The sequence below is a fragment of the Aaosphaeria arxii genome (genome assembly GCF_010015735.1).
Source record: "Aaosphaeria arxii CBS 175.79 unplaced genomic scaffold BU24scaffold_9, whole genome shotgun sequence".
Taxonomy (NCBI): Eukaryota; Fungi; Ascomycota; class Dothideomycetes; order Pleosporales; genus Aaosphaeria; species Aaosphaeria arxii.
Window position 1 is genome coordinate 1289724 of NW_022983482.1, and position 18406 is coordinate 1308129.

The window sequence follows — 18406 nt, forward strand, 5'->3', positions numbered from 1 at the left end:
CACGCGACCGGCGAAGCGCATCCACGCCAGCACAAGTCTACCATCAAAACCGAACAAAGCGGTGCGATTGAAAGTCCTCGAGACGATCCGCGAACCACCGGACATATCCGGCGCCAACATCGTCGAACCAGGCTACTCAGCCTGCCGCTTTACATATTCCACCGCCATCGCGACACACAACCGGTGTGCCCTGTCGAAGCACAAATTATAACCAGAAGGTAGCAAGATGGCACGAACAGTTGTAGGCTCCGCCGTCGTGGTCCGGGAGAAATATTATTGGCCCGATGCTCAACTCAATATCTGGACTATCATCATGCTTGCGACAGCAGGCTTGATATTAGGCGTGAGCGCGCAATTCATGATGATCCAGAATACGATGAGATTGCAGACCCCATGGTACGTTTGCTACACCCGAGATCCCTTTGCGCGCATCGTTCTTCGTGTTTCGGTTCGTTTCAAGGAAATGGCATTTTCTAACATGTGAAATTGATAGGATCCTCCCATACGGCGTGACGGTCGGCGCCCTCACGATCGTCTTCATCATCGTCGAACTCATCCTGATCGCGCAGCGCCGTCTGCTCCCCGGCGTCATGATGCTGCTATCATTCATCCTCCTCGTGCTCTTCATCACCGGCATAATCGGCACCGCCATACAACTCTTCGGCGGCCCCAACATCAACAACCAATGCAATGCATACGTTTTCAATAGGAGAGAGAGGGGCGCATCGCTGGAGACGCTGGCATGGCTGCAACAACAGAGCATCTGTAAGTGACCATTTGAGTTTCCAGAAGGTCTGAAGGAGGGGCTATACGGAATCACAAGATGAAATACGGACGAGTGCTAACGTACAGACTCTACAGGTCAAAGTTGGCAAGCCGCCTTCGCATTCTGGATCATCGGATCCGTCTTCATGGTGTGGATGATGGTCATGGCCAGCCAGGTCAACCAGAACCAATATGACTGATTTGCATGCCTGTTTTGTCCTTCCTCCTTTTCTTTCTGATTGTCTTCTCCGCACATACAACCTTTGCTCCCTTCTTTGTTTCTGAAAATTCGTTTTCTGTTGGCTTTCAATGCCTGTTTACAAATATTCCCCCCCTTTTTCCGGAAATTTTCCGAGATGATTGTATGTATGTCTGGTGAATGCGCGTGGGGCGAGAAAGTTACTGGTTCGCGCGATCTGTTGTTGCATTTGGGTTGCGCATGGCTTTATATTCCCCATCCCCCGGCGGCGTTGTTCAATGTTCAGTGATCGGTGTTGCATGGGTCGAATCCATCATGCTGGAATGGAATGGGATGGGATATTAAATACGGGCGGGATATGGGATATGGGATACGGATTGTATGTGACTATAAGGTTCTGGATCAATGGATCGGGTATGTTTTACCTTGCGGTCCCAGACGATGGACGATAGTTCATGGACGAAGGACGTTCCGATCTCGCGCATTTGTGTATATCAGAAGAAGATCCGAGACGAACCAAACAATATCGAGCGAGATAGAATCTGTGAGGAGAAAAGAAATACAATCCGATATTGAAACTTCATTCTTCGGGCTCAGATATGCGCTTCTGCCTTTCAGTAGAACTCATCTCCTCTTAACATCATCCGTAGAGAGGAGAGAACGACATACAACATCCCCTTCACCCGTCCTCTCACGAAGACAGATAGACATACACTTTGCATGTAATCCGAATGCAATCATCAATCAGGAAAGCAAGTACTCCGTAGACGAACATCACAAATCACACCGACTTCCCCTCTACCGATCAAGCATCGGTTTGGGTGTTAATCTGCTCAACTCTGATACACTAAGACCTTACACATGGCACAACGAGCAAGCAAACACCAAGCACGGATCCCAGCTTTCCCTCAACACGCGCACGTCCATCCGCATCGGCAATGTCGATACGATACGACGTGATGTGATGGCAGATGCGATGCGATGCGAGGTGATGATGCGCGGCGATTGCAATACAATGGGGCAAAGCGTATCTTTGCTATTGGCGGGTGAATTGTGCTGGAAAGGATAGGACGCTTGCGCCTTTTTCCAATACATAAACTATGCATGGACAACACTCTACTTTCGTGGTATTTGCGGCCCTATTCTCGGATATGAGTTGCTTGGGAATTGGAACGACCTGGATTCAACGCCTGATATGAATCGTCCGGGAAGGGGTAAGAGGGGAAACGAAGGTAAAACATGGGAAAGCCGCAATGGAATCACAATGTTGATATGCATAGCATAAAGCGACGCCGCGTGAGCCAACCAACCAGCCAGCCCAGCCAGCCAACGAGCCAGTTGACAGATAAAAAGAAAGGGGAAAATGCCGTGATATCCAACATCCGATTGTTCTCATGGAGAAGAAAATAAGGGCCGACACAGGACGGAGGGCATTGGTTAGTACAAGTATGGGGATCTCGATCGCCAAGGCCGTAATTACAATTCACGATCAAGATTCCACGATGTGAATATCAAGGAAATGGAGAGAAAGAGCATGATGGGACCCCTGTAGATACTAAGAGGTACATCCAGAAACGGCCATTGCAATCAAGGATCCCTGTCACTCATCATCGTGTGGATGGTGGACCTGCTCGCCTCGCTCAAGTGCGCTATCGTGGCTTTGGGTTCCATCCGATACCTGAGAACAGGTTACAGTTGAGCTAGTCATACTTTACATAATCAGGACAGCTTCATTGATACCGCCATTATGTTTCAATACGACAAGGCTCGCCTACGCCAGAAACGAACGAAACCAAGTGGTAATCAATGATGCAAGGATTCCATTAGCCGAGCAGGGATGACACGCATGGCGCGAACCTGACACGTAGCTCGCGTCGGCGCCATGCCCGTTTAGGCATCTTAATTGGTTTTTCTAGGCTTGGGTTCTCTCTCTTTTCTCTCTTTTCCTGAGGGGAGAGGGGAGGGGGGGCATGTTTGGTCAATGGTCCGGGGTGGGCGATTGGAACAGATGGGAAGAAAGGGCGCGTAGGTTGCGGTTGATCTGGAGAATGGCTGGCTGATTGATTGCCTGAATAGCATGTACGGACGGCAGTGTTGCGTGATAGCATGTGAGCGAGTTGAAGAGAGAGTGACTACGGAGTAGGGGGGGAGGGCATTGGACGTGAGACTCAAGATTTCGTCTTTCGTCGCCGCTGTCGTCGTCTCAAGGAAGACTCTCTCGCACGGTAAGGAAGTAAAATCTTATCAAATTATGGAGCTCTTTTCTTTGCTTGTTTCGTCACCCGTCTTGTCGGTCGGTCGTCGTCGTCGTCGGGTTAACGTACAGTGTGGACCTGGTGGGTTTTCTTTCCCTGCGCAATGACTACAGTACGGTACGCACTCTATTGTATGCAATCATTATTAGTTGGTCGACCGACATACCAACCCTTCTTGTTCCTCTCTCGCTCCGAGCTCGTATATTCTCTCTTCCTTGCCCATGTCATAATTACAAGCACATTTAATCTTCCAATTACTCGAACAATGGTTGGCCAACTTAATTACCCTTTCCATGCCGCATGGGAGCGCTCTCGTCACGCAGGCGAACCAAAGTTCTACTTGTCATCGCTACCAGTATCTCTGACATATAATTAAAAGAATAAAAACAATTCATTATCATCATCCTCGTCAGTGGTCGCCCTTTCATACTCTTTGTGTGAATGACTTTGGTCCCGCCCAACCCCATCCCAACACGACTTTCTTTGTATACGTAGAACTCGACATGCGTCGTGATGTGATATGCTCTTGACGTGATGCAAACCATTGGCAAACCCTTTGTCTACGCTCGCTCTGCACTCTGCACTCTGCATGCCCCGAAGATCATGTTCGCGTCGCTCCTAATCCTAAGGCAATCCACTATCCTACCAAACAAACCTCCCCAAGCTTTCTGCCCTATGCTGCCCTACGTACGGAGTACCTAACGCTATTGTTATCTGCCATTCATTCAAACCCAATCCCCAAATAAAGAAAAATATGCCGAACATGCAATGTGCAACGACATGCAGTACACCCCCCTTCCCCTCCTCCTCCCCGCTACCAATGTCCGTCCGTTCGGTTGGCTCTCGGTGATCGTCGCCTAAAGTAGAGGGTGTAACCTGCGACTTTGGGGTAGGGTCGTCCAATGATTGGGCCGTGTAGGGTGTGCGGCGCAGCCCCAGCCTGCCTGCTCGGTAGGCTGACAGGAAAGGGACTTGGATCTGGAGAGACAGAGAGAGAGAGAGAGAGAGAGAGAGAGAGAGAGTGTGTGTGTGTGTGTATGTGCTGGCGCATGGTCAGAGATAAAAGGAATAGATAGTAACATGACTTAATCTGTGAGGCTAGAACGTTGTAATGTACCACCTGGTTATCGTGCGTACGACCAAGTCCATGGACTACCTACCATGTGTCCCTTCCTTTCACCTCACTAAGGCTGCAGTGCTCAAATCGTTGGTTTTGAATATTTCGATTCTTTGTCCGTCGTGCAGCTGGCCTTTCATTATTTACCGCCATGCTGCACCCGTCACTAACTACGTACGGGATGTTGTTTGGTTATGCCGCTATACTACTATTTCGTATCCATCCCTCTCATTCTTCTCCCGCATGTTGCAAAATTTCCTCCATTGGATATCCAGACCGTGATGAAAACATTCCTCCAAAAAAAGGCAAAAGGAAAATAGAAAAAAAAAAAGGGAACACAATGAAAATGATTAGGGACGGGAGCTCCATGTTGTACACTGCGTGTGAATCAGGGGGTGGACGTTAGGAAATGTTCTCGCACAAGGCGCTTGCTGTGGCGCCAATGCAAAGGAACCGATGAACGCATTCGCGTGAACCATTCAAGGTGGAAGAAAAAGACATGGGAAAGGAAAATCTAGGTGGGGCTGCCCCTGTCCATGGAAGGCCTCTCGCCTTCAAAAATGAGAAGCCATGATGTATGTAAATGAACAAGTAGAAGCAAGAACCGGACACGAAGGGAATGGAATGCTGGTTCCGGTAATGGGGCGATGGGGCCATGAAGGTATGCGTAAATCTACATTGCACAACGTAGAGAAAAGAAGATCAACTCCTCGCAAAACGCCGTGCTTTTGGTAAGGACAGTAGGAAGTGAAGTCGACACAAGCCCTCGTGCGTGTCAGTCGATCGAATCAAATATGCTTGACTGCAACGGTCACGTAGCTGACTGGGGTGGGTCGTTTTTGGTGTCATTAGTCATATCTCGAGGTTATCGAGAGATCAGTCGCCAGGGCAATGGAGTATCATAATACCATCATGAAACGAGCTCGCCACCCAGATCCATGCCAAGGCCTTCGACCTTGAGCGTCCGTGCCGTTTCGTTCGTTGGTGGGACGATATTATCAAAGTTCAATCGGCGTCGAGCCTCGCGAGCTGCTGCCGGTGTCTTTCCGCCGGCAGGTGTGCGACCCCACGAACCCGTTGCCTGCGCAGGACTAGGCGTCATGTTTAGGAAATCGGCGAAGTTCAGGTTGGTGGACGGGGTGCTGAGGCCGAACGGGAAAGTGGCATCACCTCCCCTCGGGGTGGTCATCATCGACGACGGCAGCGGGGTCTGTTTCGGCGGCGGCGTGGAGGGAGCGAGCATGACTGGTTTCGAATCACCAGGTCGTGCTGGGGAGGGGGAGGTAGCTAGATACATAAGCAAATTGGCTTCGTCTTGGCCGGGGTTGCCCTCACGGGCAGCGGCGGCAGCAGTGAACCCACTTTGACGTAGACGAGCTGACCGAGCAACGGCTGGTGGGGGCGTGCGCGGTGCTCGAGGAGGAGAGGAACGGAGATGCGAGCCATTGCCGAGCTGGAACGAGGTTATCGGCAAATCTTCGTCGTCGTCTTCGGAGAGGATGGGTGATCGTGAGCCGTCTGGGACTGTGGAGGTTTCTGAGACAAATGAAAGACTAGGGGCGTGGATGGTTCCGAAGCGAGCATGTCGGCGAGCGTAGACGGGGGAGGATTCTGGGAGGCGGTGCATGGATTTCCACGATGCGGATGCTGTGTGCGAGGTCCTGACCTTGGTTCGGTTGTGGTTGCTGGTGCCAGGATAGTTATTGAATGACGGGTTGTACCGAGTTCTCTTATTATGACCATGACTGCTGCCAGAACGACTTCCTGCCCTGCTTCCCGAGCGCTGGAGCTCATCCGAGAATATGGGGGCGGCGAGAGGGGAGGAGTCGAGCACGCCTGTGGGATAGAAGCGTTCGGATACGCTCGAGGCATCGGACATGGTTTCGTTGCTAGAACCGGGACGTTTGCGCTTGAGCTCGACATCGACTCTGGGCTCGAGAGCATCGAGACTGAGACTTTCCCAGCCATGCTTGATCTTGACATTAGCCAAAGCGAGACGGTTCTGCAGGGTGCGGGTCATCTATTGAACGCAACGTTAGCCATCAATGCTGATTTTCTGGAAGGACAAGATTGTCCACAATTAGTTGGTACATGGGGAGGTCAAACCTTGGAGACTTGAGCCCTCCGCAGGACTTTGTTTGCGACCTCGGCGGGTTGATCCATTCTGTCGGTGGTGGCAGTGACGATGGTAGAGGTGTTAGTAGAGGCTATGATGGTAGAAGTCATGAAGCCGGCTCGAAAGGAAGAAAGGTACAGCCGGAAGGAAGAAAAGGAGCGGGGAGGGGGGGGGAGGAGGAGGAGGGGAAAAGAAAAGATTTAGATCCCTTCGAGAGAGGAGGTTTCAAGGCGAGCACGAGAGAGAGAGAGGGAGCTGAACAGCCGGAGGTGGTAGGAGAGGGAGAGGAATGTGAGGAGGTTTGACTGGTCTGGGCACGGTGCGGTTGGAGCTAGGTGAAAGCGGGATAGCTTCAGGCTGCGAGCACAGGCGCTCCTTTGATTATTGGCGTGAGGGCAATTGGCATGCAGCCCTTGTCTCTCTCTCTGTAGTGAGTAACTACTCGTATGAGTAAGTAAGCAGGCAAGCGAGAGAGTAGAGAAGTGAAGAGAGATTGGTGAAGGCAGAGAGAAAGAGAGGGGAAGGTGTAAAGTGTGAGTGAATATTATTCTTCCGTGGATTTAGGTAGGATAGGTACGAGCTATCGGTCTACGAGGTGAAGCTCAGCAATGTGGTGCTGTAGGTAGGTAGCTACAAGCATGGCGCAGTACAATATAGTACAGCATAGACAGTAGAATGCATTACTCGGTTTGCAAGTTCAAGTTCAGCAGGGCAAGGATGAAGGTTAAGTTAGACTTATTGTTGGAAAAAGGGCTGCAGGGGTGGTGATGGTTGTCCTCATTGATGTAATAATGTTCAGTATCAGTAGCATCATTTTAGGAAGAGGATGCTGTAATCTGTGTTAGATTACATACAATACAGTACAGTACAGTACAGTACAAAGGATGGATCCGCTTCTACCGGTCTCCCGCAACATCTCGCACGCAGATTCGCCAACTAATTACTCGTTCACGACTAACCGAAAGCTTGTTCTTATCTATCTCTCTCTTCCTGTTCCTGTTCCTGCTTCTGTTCTCGTTCTCGTTGCTGTTCCTGTGTCTTGTTCCTGTTCTAGCGACTCGTAGTTACTACCCACCTAAGTTACTACTCGTACCTAGGTAGGTACTCGTAGGTATGTTCTTGTAGTCTTGTAGGAGTTCAACTCATATTCCTGCCTCTTGGACTCTATTGAAGGCCTGACCTTTCCTTTCCGATGGTCTCCCCATCGTTATTGGCTGATTTGTTTGTTTGTATCTTTCCACATGCAGCCACAGCAATTAACCCCCACCCATTTCCGTCACCTCCTCCCAACATATTGTGTACTATCTATGATAAGTTACTCCCTACCTATGTACTCCGTATATGCTATGTACATACGCTGTACATACGGAGTAGTATAGTAGCGATTGCGCAGCAAACAGCTTGCATTACTTGCTGCATCCCATTGACTGCCTAACTCTTCATCCCTTCATCCTCTCCCCCCTCCCATTCATCCGACTATCCGTCCACAACAGCTACTTAGATTAGGTACCTAACCTATGTGCGGTGTGGAGTATGTACACGTACTGTCGCAATCCAGCACTCAGCTACGAGTTCACTTGTTAAGTTAACTAAGTAGGTACCTGGTACCACCCCTAGTCCCCCAAGACGTCATCACCCGGATTGCTCGGTTCATTTTCCATCTTCAACAGATCAGATTCCACATTGCCAATCCCCCCAATAACCCACCCCCATCATATCCTATTGTATCACAATTCCCATCTTGTTGTGTGCAACATCCTGCACTGCACCGCCCTGCCCTGTTGCTTGCCCTGCTGCTTGCCGTCCGTGTCGGCTAGTACCTCTTTCATAACCTCTTGCGTCTCCCTCCACCCATCAGGAATCAACTTGTACCACAACATCCAACCTGTCCTCCCTTCCTCCCGCCCTGCTGCTGCCCTGCAGTAGATACCACCGGAAGCATTATCTGCTCATCCACCACTTTCGCTCACTCCTCAAGATACACCACCGCATATCCTTCAAACACCCTACCTCCCGCGCTTGCGCTGCGTTCCCTGCGTGCGACATTGCGATTCCTCTCTTGTGGCGTTGTTTCCTAATTGCATGTACCTATTCTCCACAAGAAAAGAAAGATAAACGTCCCAACCTCAACTGCCTGCCAACGCTCTCTTCGTCAACACTGCTCGCTCTCACAATCGTAGCCTTTTCCCGGATTACGCGTCCGACATAGCCCATCTTCTTCATTTATTCAATACCTCGACACCTCGGCGCATTCATGTTGCCATAGGTCATACACACTCCTTGTTCAGACTCGCCAAGCGCCTGCAATCACAATATCATGCCTTCATTCCTCGCCAGTCTTCGGCGGAGATCCAAGGGCGATGTTAGAGCAAAGCAATTCGAAGGCGAGCCAAAAGCCGCAACTTCCGCTACGGCCAATGGCCATGCCGTCAATACTATTAATAATGCCATCGGTCGAAGGAAGTCTTCCTCAACACTGGCATCCTCCGCTACAACACCTGCAACATCCTCCGCATCTGACGACGTGCATCCAGCTTCTAAAGGTCCAAAAACTGGCAATACACCATTACCTCCTGCCCTCCCTGTGCGACCAACTATAAATACCAACACCAAACGATACAGCATGAATGTGAGTGTGCCGGAGCATTGTATCCTCGACTTTCTTCTGATCTCGACCACAGGGCCTAAACTCCGCCTCCTCCAATGGCTCCCAAATGTCAATCAATCGCTCATCGCTGCTTGCCCCACGCGTCACCTCCGTTTCGGATAATTCTTGGGTATGGACGGAGATCTAATGCGCAAAGGAAGGTAGCGCTCGCTAATTAGGCAAAACAGGTACACCAGCAAGTTCTGCTCATCAATGGTCAGATCGGCGACACCATAGCTAGGCCATTGGACGGTCAAATCGTCGTAAACCATCATCAAGGTCGATTCCCAGCCACCGTGTGGCCAGTCTGTGACTCCCACTTCAAAGCCCTCATTCACCTTGAACCGGGACATAACCAGATTCGGCTTGATTTTACTTCACCGAAAGTCTCGAACGGTGGTTCGTCGGTTCCATCTCACGCCTCCTTCTTGCATGTCAATTACCTACCTCTCAACGACTGTCCTCCCCTGCAGCTGGCCATCATCCTTGGCAGCGATTCCGACGGCACATACGATGCTACCCCCGATCGAAAGAACCGGGAAGGCAATGGACTCGATCTTGCCATCAAGAAATTCCGCATGTCTGCGTACCTGTGGCAAGCTTTCACCGGGGAGCAAATGTACAGGCAGGGCTTCGGCCGTCGATGTTTCCGGTTCGAGGATTCATGGGAGCCAGGCACCCTCAATGTCCAGGATTGGAATTCCGGAGAGTACAGGTCTCAGGCCAAGATACATCTCATCCGATCAAAAAGGACCGTTGCGGAGATCCGAGACTTGGAATTTGCCCAACAATATGGACCAGCTAAGAAGAAGAACGAGCTGTATGACATTGCTATGGATGAAGTCAAGACATATTTCGGCTCTCGCCAGGGCCAGAAAACCTTTGTCTCATGCCTGTTCCTCGATACGCAATGGGATCCAAAGGTCAAAACTATCCGAGGTCACGCTGCACTGGGTGGAGGGGATAATAACTTTGGGCTAGCCATCTTTGGTTCTCATGCACTACAGAGCTACCCAGCTTGTCTCCAGGAGGTTCCACCAGCTTTCGGCGATTGCACCCGCACTGACACAGCATTCGTGGCCAATGATCTGAACGAATGCGGCAGCAGTTGGGAGGCGGCCAATATCGGGATTGGCGCACATATGCACGAAACTGGCCATTTGTTTGGCTGCCCACATCAAGAGAGCGGCGTCATGCTGCGTGACTACGTCACTCTGAATCGAACATTTGTTGCGAGAGAACCGTACTCGACACGCACCAAATCCCCCGGCCAGCGGCTCGTCCTTCCGCAACACGAGTGTGCGTGGCATAGACTCGACACTCTGCGGTTTCGATTCCATCCATGCTTTCGTATCCCACTGGATGCTAATGTGGTCGACAATAGTGTGCAGGTATGGACTGTAGACAGCGGCCAAGGAGGGGTAATAGCTACATCCAAGTCGGGCGTTGCGTGGGTGGAACTGTATACTCCCGATGATGATGTATGTCACCATTGGAAAGAGTGGCCCGAGATCGATATGCAGTACCCTCGACAGGTTACACTAGTCGACGCAGAACTCCGCGGCATGTTACCCAAAGATAAGCGCAATTCCCGATTGAAGCTCGAAATTTTCTCCGCAGGTGGCGGAAAGCTCGTAGTAGAGGACTTTGCAAAATTGACCGATCAGAAATCTGCACGAGTCAAACTGCCCGATGGGCGATTGGGATACCGTGGGGGAAAGTTGGGTTATTCGCAGATGGAGGGATCTCAGCCTCAAGAGGTTATCTTGGATAGTGCCTACATTCAGACGAAACTGCTGGTGTCCATCAAAGTCTATCACGGATTTGCATTGGATGGGGTCGAGTTCATATATGAAGATTCGACTACCCAACTTTTTGGCAAGCGAGGCGGAAAGCCTGGAGGATCCGATTTCTTCCTTGACACCCGGAAAGGAGAAATGCTTATGGGTTTTGCACTCCGGGCTGGTTTGTGGATTGATGGATTGCAAATTTTGACCACCCAGGGACGGAAGAGCGAGTGGTTTGGAAATCCCACTGGCGGTAGCGGGTACGTTTGATTCCACACCCAACATTATTCATTATACTAACACTCTCAGCCACACGCTCATCCCTCCTCGCGGTTATACCATTGGCGGCATATCTGGTTCTTGTGCTCAGTGGGTCGATGGTTTCTCGCTGATCATCACGCGATGAGATAGATATTATGGACTGGTTTTTTCTTTGACAGCTCCCAGGGGAGAATGGGAGAACATCCGGACATACACGATACCCAATCATACATAATGGCGTAATTACTTAACCTGCCTGTAATAGTACATACATATCGAATATAGCGTATACAGTATCAACCGTTATATATAAAAAGTACGCAACCAAAACGTTACTCCAAGCAACTTACCATTCCCCCCAGGCGAAAAAAAAAAACCAGCAAAAAAAAAGAAACCAATGTTAACTCGAGGTCCTACCCGGACTCGAACCGGGGTCCCCGGAAGGAATGCTTCTGATGTGAATCAGAATCCGATGTGATGACCAACTACACTATAGAACCGAACCTCTTTGGTTGCTGCTTGGTGTGATGGAAGCGTCGTTCCCACTAGAATCAACATATACCCCACAAACTAACAAATATAGTCATCGTCTCACCTCCTGGCCTTGTCAATTGTATCCATCCACCACGGACATGAAACCTAAGTTAGATGTGACGAATTGCAGATACAACGGGCCAGAATTGGGCAGAATAATAATGTGATATTCGTATGTTTACTCGCACTCGCACTCGCTACTTATAGGCCGGCCGTCCATTATGCCGATCGATATTTCTGCCAGAAGAATGATGTCCCTCCCTTTTTGTTCTCCCTTCATATTACAAGCCGAGGAGAAAAGAAAAACAATCGCCACTGAGGGAGAAATAAAAAAAATGGAAAAGAAAGGAGCCCGGTGCGCCCAGCATTTGCAAATTCTAAAGTGGTCAAAATCTCTCCCGTCAGTGGAAGAAAAGTAGTACACAGGCCGGTGGGTGAGAAGGCTGCCTCGTCTGTCGCCAAAACAATCCACGAAACCACCGTACGACTGCCATAATCACCCCGTTCCCTGCCTTCTTTCCCCCTCGCTGTCATCTCTCTCCTTGATTCGGGTTGGAATCAATCAAGGCTTAGGTATATGGATGGTCTTGCTGACCATCAAGCAACCATGCACGACCCAGAGACCGACGATGGGATGGAACTCCGCCCACGTCCCCTGTCCCCAGACGCCGAAGGGAATGTTATCGCCGATCAAGCCGTTGTAGACCCAGTACGCCATGGTGGCCGCGAGCGCCAGACTAGTCGGGATCGGGGTGCCTTCGAAGTACTGGCTCTTGCCAGAGGCGTCCTTTGGCAGCATTGCGACGGTGACGTTGAACCTGGCGAGGCGGGTGAGGCCGCAGAGGACGAAGAAGGTCAGAAGGAGGTGGTCGAGCGGGGTGCGGAATCCGAGGCTGAAGGCGGCGGCGGCGGGCGACACGCCGAAGGAGATGAGGTCGGCGAGGGAGTCGAGCTCCTGGCCCATGAGGCTGGCCTTCTTGCGCCATCGCGCCACCTTGCCGTCCATGAAGTCGAAGAACAGGCCCAGCGGGATGAAGCCCAGCGCGAGGTACAGGTTCGTCGTCTGCGTGGGATCCGCCTGCACGCAGTATCGGAGCGAGCTAAAGACTGACATGACGCCGCAGAAGCCGTTGAGCTCGGTGATGAAATCCGCGAGGTGGAGGGCGCTGTTCGTTCAAGCACATACATGTTAGTCAATAGGTCCAAAAATGGCACACAGGGCCCATCTGTCTATGTAGGATTCACGTACCGGACCATGGAGAAGTGGCCAGCTTCAGCGGATAGAAGGCGGGCCTGCTTGTCCTGAGCTGCGCGCGGGTTTCGGTCAGTTGTGGAACGGATGAGGAGGTGTGATCTGAGGTTGTGCGGGAAACTCACTCAGGTCTTTGGATGGTGGAGCAGCGTCCTTGGGACCTGATGGCGCGCCGTTTCTTCGTGACATTGTGAATGATTGGGGATTTTCGTGATGTCGTCGTTTGTTGTGCGGTTAAGGCAACAGAAAGGGAAGCAGGAGGTTAGGCTGTTGAAATAGCAAGATATGTCCTAGAGAGAGGACAATGAGGAAAGGGTTTCAGGAGGAGAGAGCCCTAGGATGCTTCAATAACTCTGTCTGGGAGGAAGGAGGGGTGGTAATGGTCGTGGTAGGAGGTGTCGCGGGATGGGTTTGGTGTGTCTTTGGTCAAGGTGTGGAAGCGGGAATTTGGAGAAGTTGGTTGTGGTTGTTCCTAAACGTCATCAAGCCGCAGCCAGAAGGAAACACAAGCCACACACAAACCACGGCTGTTCTCTGTCTTCCTCGTGATCGGAACAAGGATGTTGCTCATGGGTTAGCACGCGCGCGCTCTTCCTCCCTCTTCCTTTAACTAATCCCTTCTCTTCTCTATGCGCATATTCGGCAGTGCGATCATTGGCCCAGCGTTCCGACTAATTATAGGGCTCTCTCATCATGGTTGCGTAGATGCTTTATGAGCAGTACGTACCTACGAGGTCGTTTAGAGAAACCTTCTTGGCCGAACATTGTTGTGATGGCGACTCACCCGTGAACAGATTCAATCTAGACACATTATCCTGATCCATCTGAACCATGATTTACAAATGACAATCCACACGCAAAACCTGTTTGCATAGGAGTTGAGGCATTTGATGGCGGCGTCTAGGTCTTGTATATGGCTCAGACTGGAGCTCATTACATCAAGGTAGTTGCCTATACGATGTTCTCAAATTCTAGTTTAATGGCACTGTCTCGCCGGCGTAGAGAAGCCAATGATACTCAAGATCACATATCTTCAAGACCTCACTAGACAGCTGTAATAAATCTTATCGGACTTGACATTGGTATAAATTGGATCCTGGCTTTTTTATGTGACAATCGACACTGCGCCCAAATGCCATTGGTGCCTTCAAAGAGAACCATGAAAAGAGTACAGAAGAGCAACCCATCCCATTTCCTGAACGCCGTAGGAGATCGCGATAGTATCGGTGGAAAGCCAGCGCTTCTACCACCAAATGCGTCTTCAATCGTGACAATATCGTATGGCAGACATTTCGACCGCAGCTTAGAAGCCTCGGCCACGTCCACCGAAGCCACCCCTGCCACCACCACGGGGTGCTCCCCTCGAGAATCCTCCGCTACCACCACGGCCGCCACCACGTCCGCCTCCGAATCCACGAGAACCACCGCGTCCACCACGGTCGCCGAAACCTCCCCTTCCTCTTGGTGCGCCACGACCTCCACGGCCTCCTGCTCCTCGTGGTCCGCCACGTCCGCCGGCTCGCTTAGGCTTAGGTGCACCCGGGGGTGCCTTGGGCTTAGGAAGGAACCTATTCTTGAATCAGCGAAATCGACAGGTTGGTGGTAGCATCCTGACTCACCTGTCAAGAGGAAGGAGTTTGTCACCTCCGATGAAAAACTTGTCGCCTGACTTGAATGATCCTGCCTGGATGCCTTCTTGTGGTTTGATCGTGAAATAGACTTGGTTGAGCGGTCCAAGGATCTCATCGACCTTGCCCACAGGTGTCTAGTTCGAATATCAGCTTCTGTAGAGACTCAATCGCGTAGAGCGTCCTTGCTGACCTTGTTCTCGAGGTAGATGGGTGCGTTGAAGTATGGGATCTTGGTATTTATGGATTCGCAAAACATTTCGCCCTCGCATGCATGCACAAAGGTACCCATTTCTTTCGCGGCCTGTCAGCTTTGATCAAATACTATTCGAATGCGCACGACTTACCGAGCACTTCAGCTGGGGGACCGAAAGATTGAGACGCTCCGCCGCGACCTGCAAAAGTTAGACCTCGCTCTACATAGCTCCTGATCTGCCAGCTGCGTACCTCCACGGGGAGCAAATCCACCTCGTCCTCCTCCAAATCCACCGCCACGACCTCGGGGTGCACCGCGAAAAGACATTGTGTATTGATGTGTTGGTTGCGCGCGCAATTGCTGTTGGTAGGGCTCTAGTTCCGTTTTTTCAGAAAATCTTCCCAAAGCTCGAGCCCGGCGTTTTATTTTTCCAACCACCGACCGCCAAGAGTTCTTATAGTGGGATGGTAAAGTTAAAGTTATAGTGGCCCCAGTGGGATTTCTACATTTGAGTCACATTGAACAATTAATAAGGCCTAAAGATTGGCACCTTGTGTTCTTTCCTACAAAGCCGATCGATTCCTGTGGTCTGGTCAGCAATTCAGCCCTTGCATGTTTTGTTGAACCGTATCCTCAATTGACTCAGAGTAGTGTTACGATATATATCTACCCCACCATCAACCTCGAGACCCACGACCATAATACCAACAAAACATGGCGGACGCAGTCAAACAAGCCGTCGAGGGTGTCGTAGAGAATGTCAAGAAATTAGCCGTATCGAACGAGGAGAAGCCACAGAAAGAGAAGAAGGAGAAGAAGAAGAAGGGCGGAGAGGCTGCAGATGGCCGTCCCTTAGAGTTGAAGCCCCAAGCGGCGTTCATTGACCACCGAATCCAGATATTGTGAGTTACAGAAATAAACACCATAATTTTCAATTTGCTGATTTATGACAGCGAGAAGCTCAAGGCGAAGTATGACGAGGAGATTGCCCAAAAGCCCCGCGGTAAGCAGTGATCTCCTGCAGCAGCAGTATCTTTGCTCTAACGTATAATTTGCGGAACAGAGGATATCACGGTCACGCTCGGAGACGGTAAGACTATCATCGGAAAGTCATGGGAGACGAGCCCTGCAGAAATCGCCAGAAACATCAGCAAGAGCTTGTTTGAGCGCACGGTTATTGCGCGCTTGGATAAGGGAACTGAGAACGAGACCCTTTGGGATTTGGAACGACCACTGGAGAAGAGCTGCGCGCTAGAACTTCTGCCATTCGAGGATCCAGAAGGAAAAAGGGTTTTCTGGCACTCCAGTGCGCATATCTTGGGAGAGGCTGCTGAACGTCGTTTTGGCTGCGACCTTTGCATCGGTCCCCCTATCGATGATGGATTCTATTACGAAATGGCCTTGCCAGAGAAGGCTGCTGTTGAGACCACCGATCACAAGCCTCTTGAGACCATTGTCAGCAGCATTGTCAAGGAGAAGCAAGTGTTCCAACGTCTCAGCCTATCCAAGGATGATCTCTTGGAAATGTTCAAGTCAAACCCATACAAACAGCACATCATCAAGGACAAGATCCCTGACGGCACTTTCACCACGGTCTATCGAAACGGTCCCCTTATCGATCTTTGCAGAGGACCCCATGTTCCCCACACTGGACGCATAAAACAGTTCAAGGTCATGAAGAACAGTGCCTCGTATTTCCTCGGAGACGCCAACAACGACAGTCTTCAACGAATCTACGGCGTCTCATTCCCAGACAAGGATCAAATGCAGGCGCATCTTAAGTATCTCGAGGAGGCCGCCAAGCGTGACCACCGAAAGATTGGTAAGGAACAAGAGCTCTTCTTCTTCCACGAGTACAGTCCAGGTTCTTGCTTCTTCTTGCCCCATGGCATGATCATCTACAACACACTTCAAGCCTACCTTCGCCAGCAGTACTGGGTACGCGGATATCAGGAGGTCGGATCACCGAACATGTACAACTCAGCGCTTTGGAAGACCTCTGGACATTGGCAACACTACGCAGACGATATGTTCACCTTTGATGTAGAGAAGGAGAAATGGGCCTTGAAACCAATGAACTGTCCTGGCCACTGTCTGATCTTCCGACACCGCGAACGAAGCTACCGTGAGCTTCCCATCCGTATGGCCGACTTTGGTATTCTCCACCGAAATGAAGCCTCTGGAGCATTGACAGGACTTACCCGAGTCCGTCGTTTCCAGCAAGACGACACGCACATCTTCTGTACGGAAGACCAAATCACTGAAGAGATCTCTGAGCTATTCGATTTCTTGAGGGAGGTCTACGGCAAGTTTGGCTTTACCTTCAAGCTCAAGCTTAGCACGCGTCCGGAAGGCCATCTTGGAGCCATTGAGACCTGGAACAAGGCCGAGTCTAAGCTCACAGAAGCTCTTGATAAGTTCACTGCTGAGGGAGGTGATAAATGGGAACTGAACCCTGGTGACGGTGCCTTCTACGGACCCAAGATTGACATCACCATCTCCGATGCCCTGAAACGTGAGTTCCAGTGCGCAACAATCCAGCTCGACTTCCAGTTGCCAATCCAATTTGAGCTTGAGTACATGACCTCCGAGGTGGCCACAAAGCCCAAGGAAGATGCGAAGGCCAAGGATGAGACTGTCGAGGTCGCCGATGCCGGCGAGGCCAAGAAGGACGTCAAGAAGGTCAAGGAACCTCAGCCTGGATACGCCCGTCCTGTTATGATCCATCGTGCTATTTACGGATCGTTCGAGCGATTCATTGCGTAAGTATCAAATCCTTTCCAAGATGCGAGCATAGAATAACGCCATGATAGCATTCTCACAGAGCACTTCGCGGGTCGCTGGCCTTTCTGGATCTCCCCTCGCCAAGTCATGGTCATTCCAGTCATGCCTGCAGTCAATGATTATGTGAAGGAGGTTCAGAAGAAACTGAGAGAACAGGGTCTCCATGCCGACATTGACATTAGTGGAAATACCATGCAAAAGAAGATTCGTACCGCTCAGCTACAACTTTACAACTTCATCTTCGTCGTTGGTGCTGAAGAGAGGGACAGCCAGGTAAAGTTCCAGCGATCGTGTTCCATTGATATTTGACTGACGATTCCAGACTGTCAACATTCGCAACCGTGACGACCAAGGTACACAGCAGCGAGGCGAGATCATTCCTCTTGCCACCGCCATCCAGCAGTTGACGGCCTTGCGAGACGAGAGGAGATTGGAGAACAAGATCTAAGCATGATCACAGGTTAGAATGCTTGTTGGTATCTTCTTGAAGACGAAAAGAATCTTCAAGCCGGGAGATGTTGAATTTTAGGGTTTATACGTTTATTCACCAATGAGGTCATGGGAAGGCGCTTCGGTGGAAGGAATGACAAAATCAGTGAGTGCCTAGGTAGGTATCTTACAACCAGTTCCATTGCTGGAAATATAAGGGAATAAATTACTTCTACATTTGATTAGTCCCACTACTTGGTCCTCGTTGTCTTTTGGTCCTTGACCCTGGCCATTCTTCACTACCCACCTGCTCCATTTAGCCATACCAATGGAGCAATCATGCATCTAGTAAGAGATAAATTGCCAACCACGCATGCCTAATTCACAATACCCTACTCGTCCCAAGTCCTACCTGCAGCAGTAAATTCAAGGACTT

At 50.5% G+C, this 18406-nt stretch overlaps 10 protein-coding genes and 1 non-coding gene across 11 annotated transcripts; 6 read left to right on the top strand and 5 right to left on the bottom strand.

The window, feature by feature from the left end:
* The first annotated feature begins 135 nt into the window (after window positions 1-135).
* Window positions 136-1129, top strand: BU24DRAFT_287213 (uncharacterized protein). Its single transcript, XM_033522782.1, has 3 exons — window positions 136-396; window positions 494-765; window positions 862-1129. Exons 1-3 carry the CDS (start codon window positions 227-229, stop codon window positions 963-965), a joined length of 546 nt encoding a protein of 181 aa, XP_033380031.1. The 5' UTR covers window positions 136-226; the 3' UTR covers window positions 966-1129.
* Window positions 1037-2090, top strand: BU24DRAFT_287237 (uncharacterized protein). The gene has a single exon (XM_033522783.1). The coding sequence runs from the start codon at window positions 1293-1295 to the stop codon at window positions 2031-2033; it is 741 nt and encodes a 246-aa protein (XP_033380032.1). The 5' UTR covers window positions 1037-1292; the 3' UTR covers window positions 2034-2090.
* A 1052-nt stretch (window positions 2091-3142) lies between these two features.
* BU24DRAFT_287251 (uncharacterized protein) lies at window positions 3143-3674 on the top strand. Its single transcript, XM_033522785.1, has one exon. The coding sequence runs from the start codon at window positions 3323-3325 to the stop codon at window positions 3593-3595; it is 273 nt and encodes a 90-aa protein (XP_033380033.1). The 5' UTR covers window positions 3143-3322; the 3' UTR covers window positions 3596-3674.
* Window positions 3675-3977: 303 nt separating this feature from the next.
* BU24DRAFT_287249 (uncharacterized protein) lies at window positions 3978-4369 on the bottom strand. The gene has a single exon (XM_033522784.1). The coding sequence runs from the start codon at window positions 4268-4270 to the stop codon at window positions 4034-4036; it is 237 nt and encodes a 78-aa protein (XP_033380034.1). The 5' UTR covers window positions 4271-4369; the 3' UTR covers window positions 3978-4033.
* A 56-nt stretch (window positions 4370-4425) lies between these two features.
* On the top strand, window positions 4426-4824 carry BU24DRAFT_287268 (uncharacterized protein). Its single transcript, XM_033522786.1, has one exon. The coding sequence runs from the start codon at window positions 4488-4490 to the stop codon at window positions 4740-4742; it is 255 nt and encodes an 84-aa protein (XP_033380035.1). The 5' UTR covers window positions 4426-4487; the 3' UTR covers window positions 4743-4824.
* Window positions 4825-5246: 422 nt separating this feature from the next.
* Window positions 5247-6499, bottom strand: BU24DRAFT_413324 (uncharacterized protein; the record flags this gene model as incomplete). Its single annotated transcript, XM_033526152.1, has 2 exons — window positions 5247-6356; window positions 6443-6499. 2 exons carry the CDS (start codon window positions 6497-6499, stop codon window positions 5247-5249), a joined length of 1167 nt encoding a protein of 388 aa, XP_033380036.1.
* Window positions 6500-8769: 2270 nt separating this feature from the next.
* On the top strand, window positions 8770-11292 carry BU24DRAFT_354120 (uncharacterized protein; the record flags this gene model as incomplete). The annotated part of the gene is made up of 4 exons (XM_033523807.1): window positions 8770-9081; window positions 9134-9229; window positions 9279-11146; window positions 11196-11292. 4 exons carry the CDS (start codon window positions 8770-8772, stop codon window positions 11290-11292), a joined length of 2373 nt encoding a protein of 790 aa, XP_033380037.1.
* A 263-nt stretch (window positions 11293-11555) lies between these two features.
* Window positions 11556-11647, bottom strand: BU24DRAFT_t74. Its single transcript has one exon. It is a non-coding gene; the product is annotated as a tRNA-Gln (tRNA).
* A 180-nt stretch (window positions 11648-11827) lies between these two features.
* On the bottom strand, window positions 11828-13519 carry BU24DRAFT_426783 (CDP-diacylglycerol--serine O-phosphatidyltransferase). Its single transcript, XM_033529051.1, has 3 exons — window positions 13059-13519; window positions 12931-12988; window positions 11828-12847 (listed from the first exon to the last, which is right to left on the bottom strand). Exons 1-3 carry the CDS (start codon window positions 13120-13122, stop codon window positions 12244-12246), a joined length of 726 nt encoding a protein of 241 aa, XP_033380038.1. The 5' UTR covers window positions 13123-13519; the 3' UTR covers window positions 11828-12243.
* A 481-nt stretch (window positions 13520-14000) lies between these two features.
* Window positions 14001-15251, bottom strand: BU24DRAFT_426786 (Gar1-domain-containing protein). The gene is made up of 5 exons (XM_033529052.1): window positions 15009-15251; window positions 14909-14956; window positions 14755-14855; window positions 14553-14698; window positions 14001-14501 (listed from the first exon to the last, which is right to left on the bottom strand). The coding sequence occupies exons 1-5, from the start codon at window positions 15082-15084 to the stop codon at window positions 14237-14239; spliced, it is 636 nt and encodes a 211-aa protein (XP_033380039.1). The 5' UTR covers window positions 15085-15251; the 3' UTR covers window positions 14001-14236.
* Window positions 15252-18207, top strand: BU24DRAFT_426787 (threonyl-tRNA synthetase). The gene is made up of 6 exons (XM_033529053.1): window positions 15252-15349; window positions 15404-15659; window positions 15711-15760; window positions 15821-17519; window positions 17571-17814; window positions 17864-18207. The coding sequence occupies exons 2-6, from the start codon at window positions 15472-15474 to the stop codon at window positions 17987-17989; spliced, it is 2307 nt and encodes a 768-aa protein (XP_033380040.1). The 5' UTR covers window positions 15252-15349; window positions 15404-15471; the 3' UTR covers window positions 17990-18207.
* The last annotated feature ends 199 nt before the right edge of the window (window positions 18208-18406 follow it).

What these genes read in the sequence shown, in the direction of transcription:
- BU24DRAFT_287213 (XM_033522782.1), top strand. Translation starts at nt 227, where the DNA reads ATGGCACGAACAGTTGTAGGCTCCGCCGTCGTGGTCCGGGAGAAATAT. An exon ending in ATGAGATTGCAGACCCCATG is followed by an intron (nt 397 to 493) that starts GTACGTTTGCTA and finishes TGAAATTGATAG; the next exon opens with GATCCTCCCATACGGCGTGA. An exon ending in GCTGCAACAACAGAGCATCT is followed by an intron (nt 766 to 861) that starts GTAAGTGACCAT and finishes CAGACTCTACAG; the next exon opens with GTCAAAGTTGGCAAGCCGCC.
- BU24DRAFT_287268 (XM_033522786.1), top strand. Translation starts at nt 4,488, where the DNA reads ATGCTGCACCCGTCACTAACTACGTACGGGATGTTGTTTGGTTATGCC.
- BU24DRAFT_287249 (XM_033522784.1), bottom strand. Translation starts at nt 4,270, where the DNA reads ATGCGCCAGCACATACACACACACACACACTCTCTCTCTCTCTCTCTC.
- BU24DRAFT_426783 (XM_033529051.1), bottom strand. Translation starts at nt 13,122, where the DNA reads ATGTCACGAAGAAACGGCGCGCCATCAGGTCCCAAGGACGCTGCTCCA. An exon ending in TCCACCATCCAAAGACCTGA is followed by an intron (nt 12,989 to 13,058) that starts GTGAGTTTCCCG and finishes ACCCGCGCGCAG; the next exon opens with CTCAGGACAAGCAGGCCCGC. An exon ending in GGCCACTTCTCCATGGTCCG is followed by an intron (nt 12,848 to 12,930) that starts GTACGTGAATCC and finishes TTGAACGAACAG; the next exon opens with CGCCCTCCACCTCGCGGATT.
- BU24DRAFT_426787 (XM_033529053.1), top strand. Translation starts at nt 15,472, where the DNA reads ATGGCGGACGCAGTCAAACAAGCCGTCGAGGGTGTCGTAGAGAATGTC. An exon ending in GACCACCGAATCCAGATATT is followed by an intron (nt 15,660 to 15,710) that starts GTGAGTTACAGA and finishes GATTTATGACAG; the next exon opens with CGAGAAGCTCAAGGCGAAGT. An exon ending in CTGAAGAGAGGGACAGCCAG is followed by an intron (nt 17,815 to 17,863) that starts GTAAAGTTCCAG and finishes TGACGATTCCAG; the next exon opens with ACTGTCAACATTCGCAACCG.
- BU24DRAFT_287251 (XM_033522785.1), top strand. Translation starts at nt 3,323, where the DNA reads ATGACTACAGTACGGTACGCACTCTATTGTATGCAATCATTATTAGTT.
- BU24DRAFT_426786 (XM_033529052.1), bottom strand. Translation starts at nt 15,084, where the DNA reads ATGTCTTTTCGCGGTGCACCCCGAGGTCGTGGCGGTGGATTTGGAGGA. An exon ending in TGGATTTGCTCCCCGTGGAG is followed by an intron (nt 14,957 to 15,008) that starts GTACGCAGCTGG and finishes TAACTTTTGCAG; the next exon opens with GTCGCGGCGGAGCGTCTCAA. An exon ending in TCCCCCAGCTGAAGTGCTCG is followed by an intron (nt 14,856 to 14,908) that starts GTAAGTCGTGCG and finishes AGGCCGCGAAAG; the next exon opens with AAATGGGTACCTTTGTGCAT.
- BU24DRAFT_287237 (XM_033522783.1), top strand. Translation starts at nt 1,293, where the DNA reads ATGGGATGGGATATTAAATACGGGCGGGATATGGGATATGGGATACGG.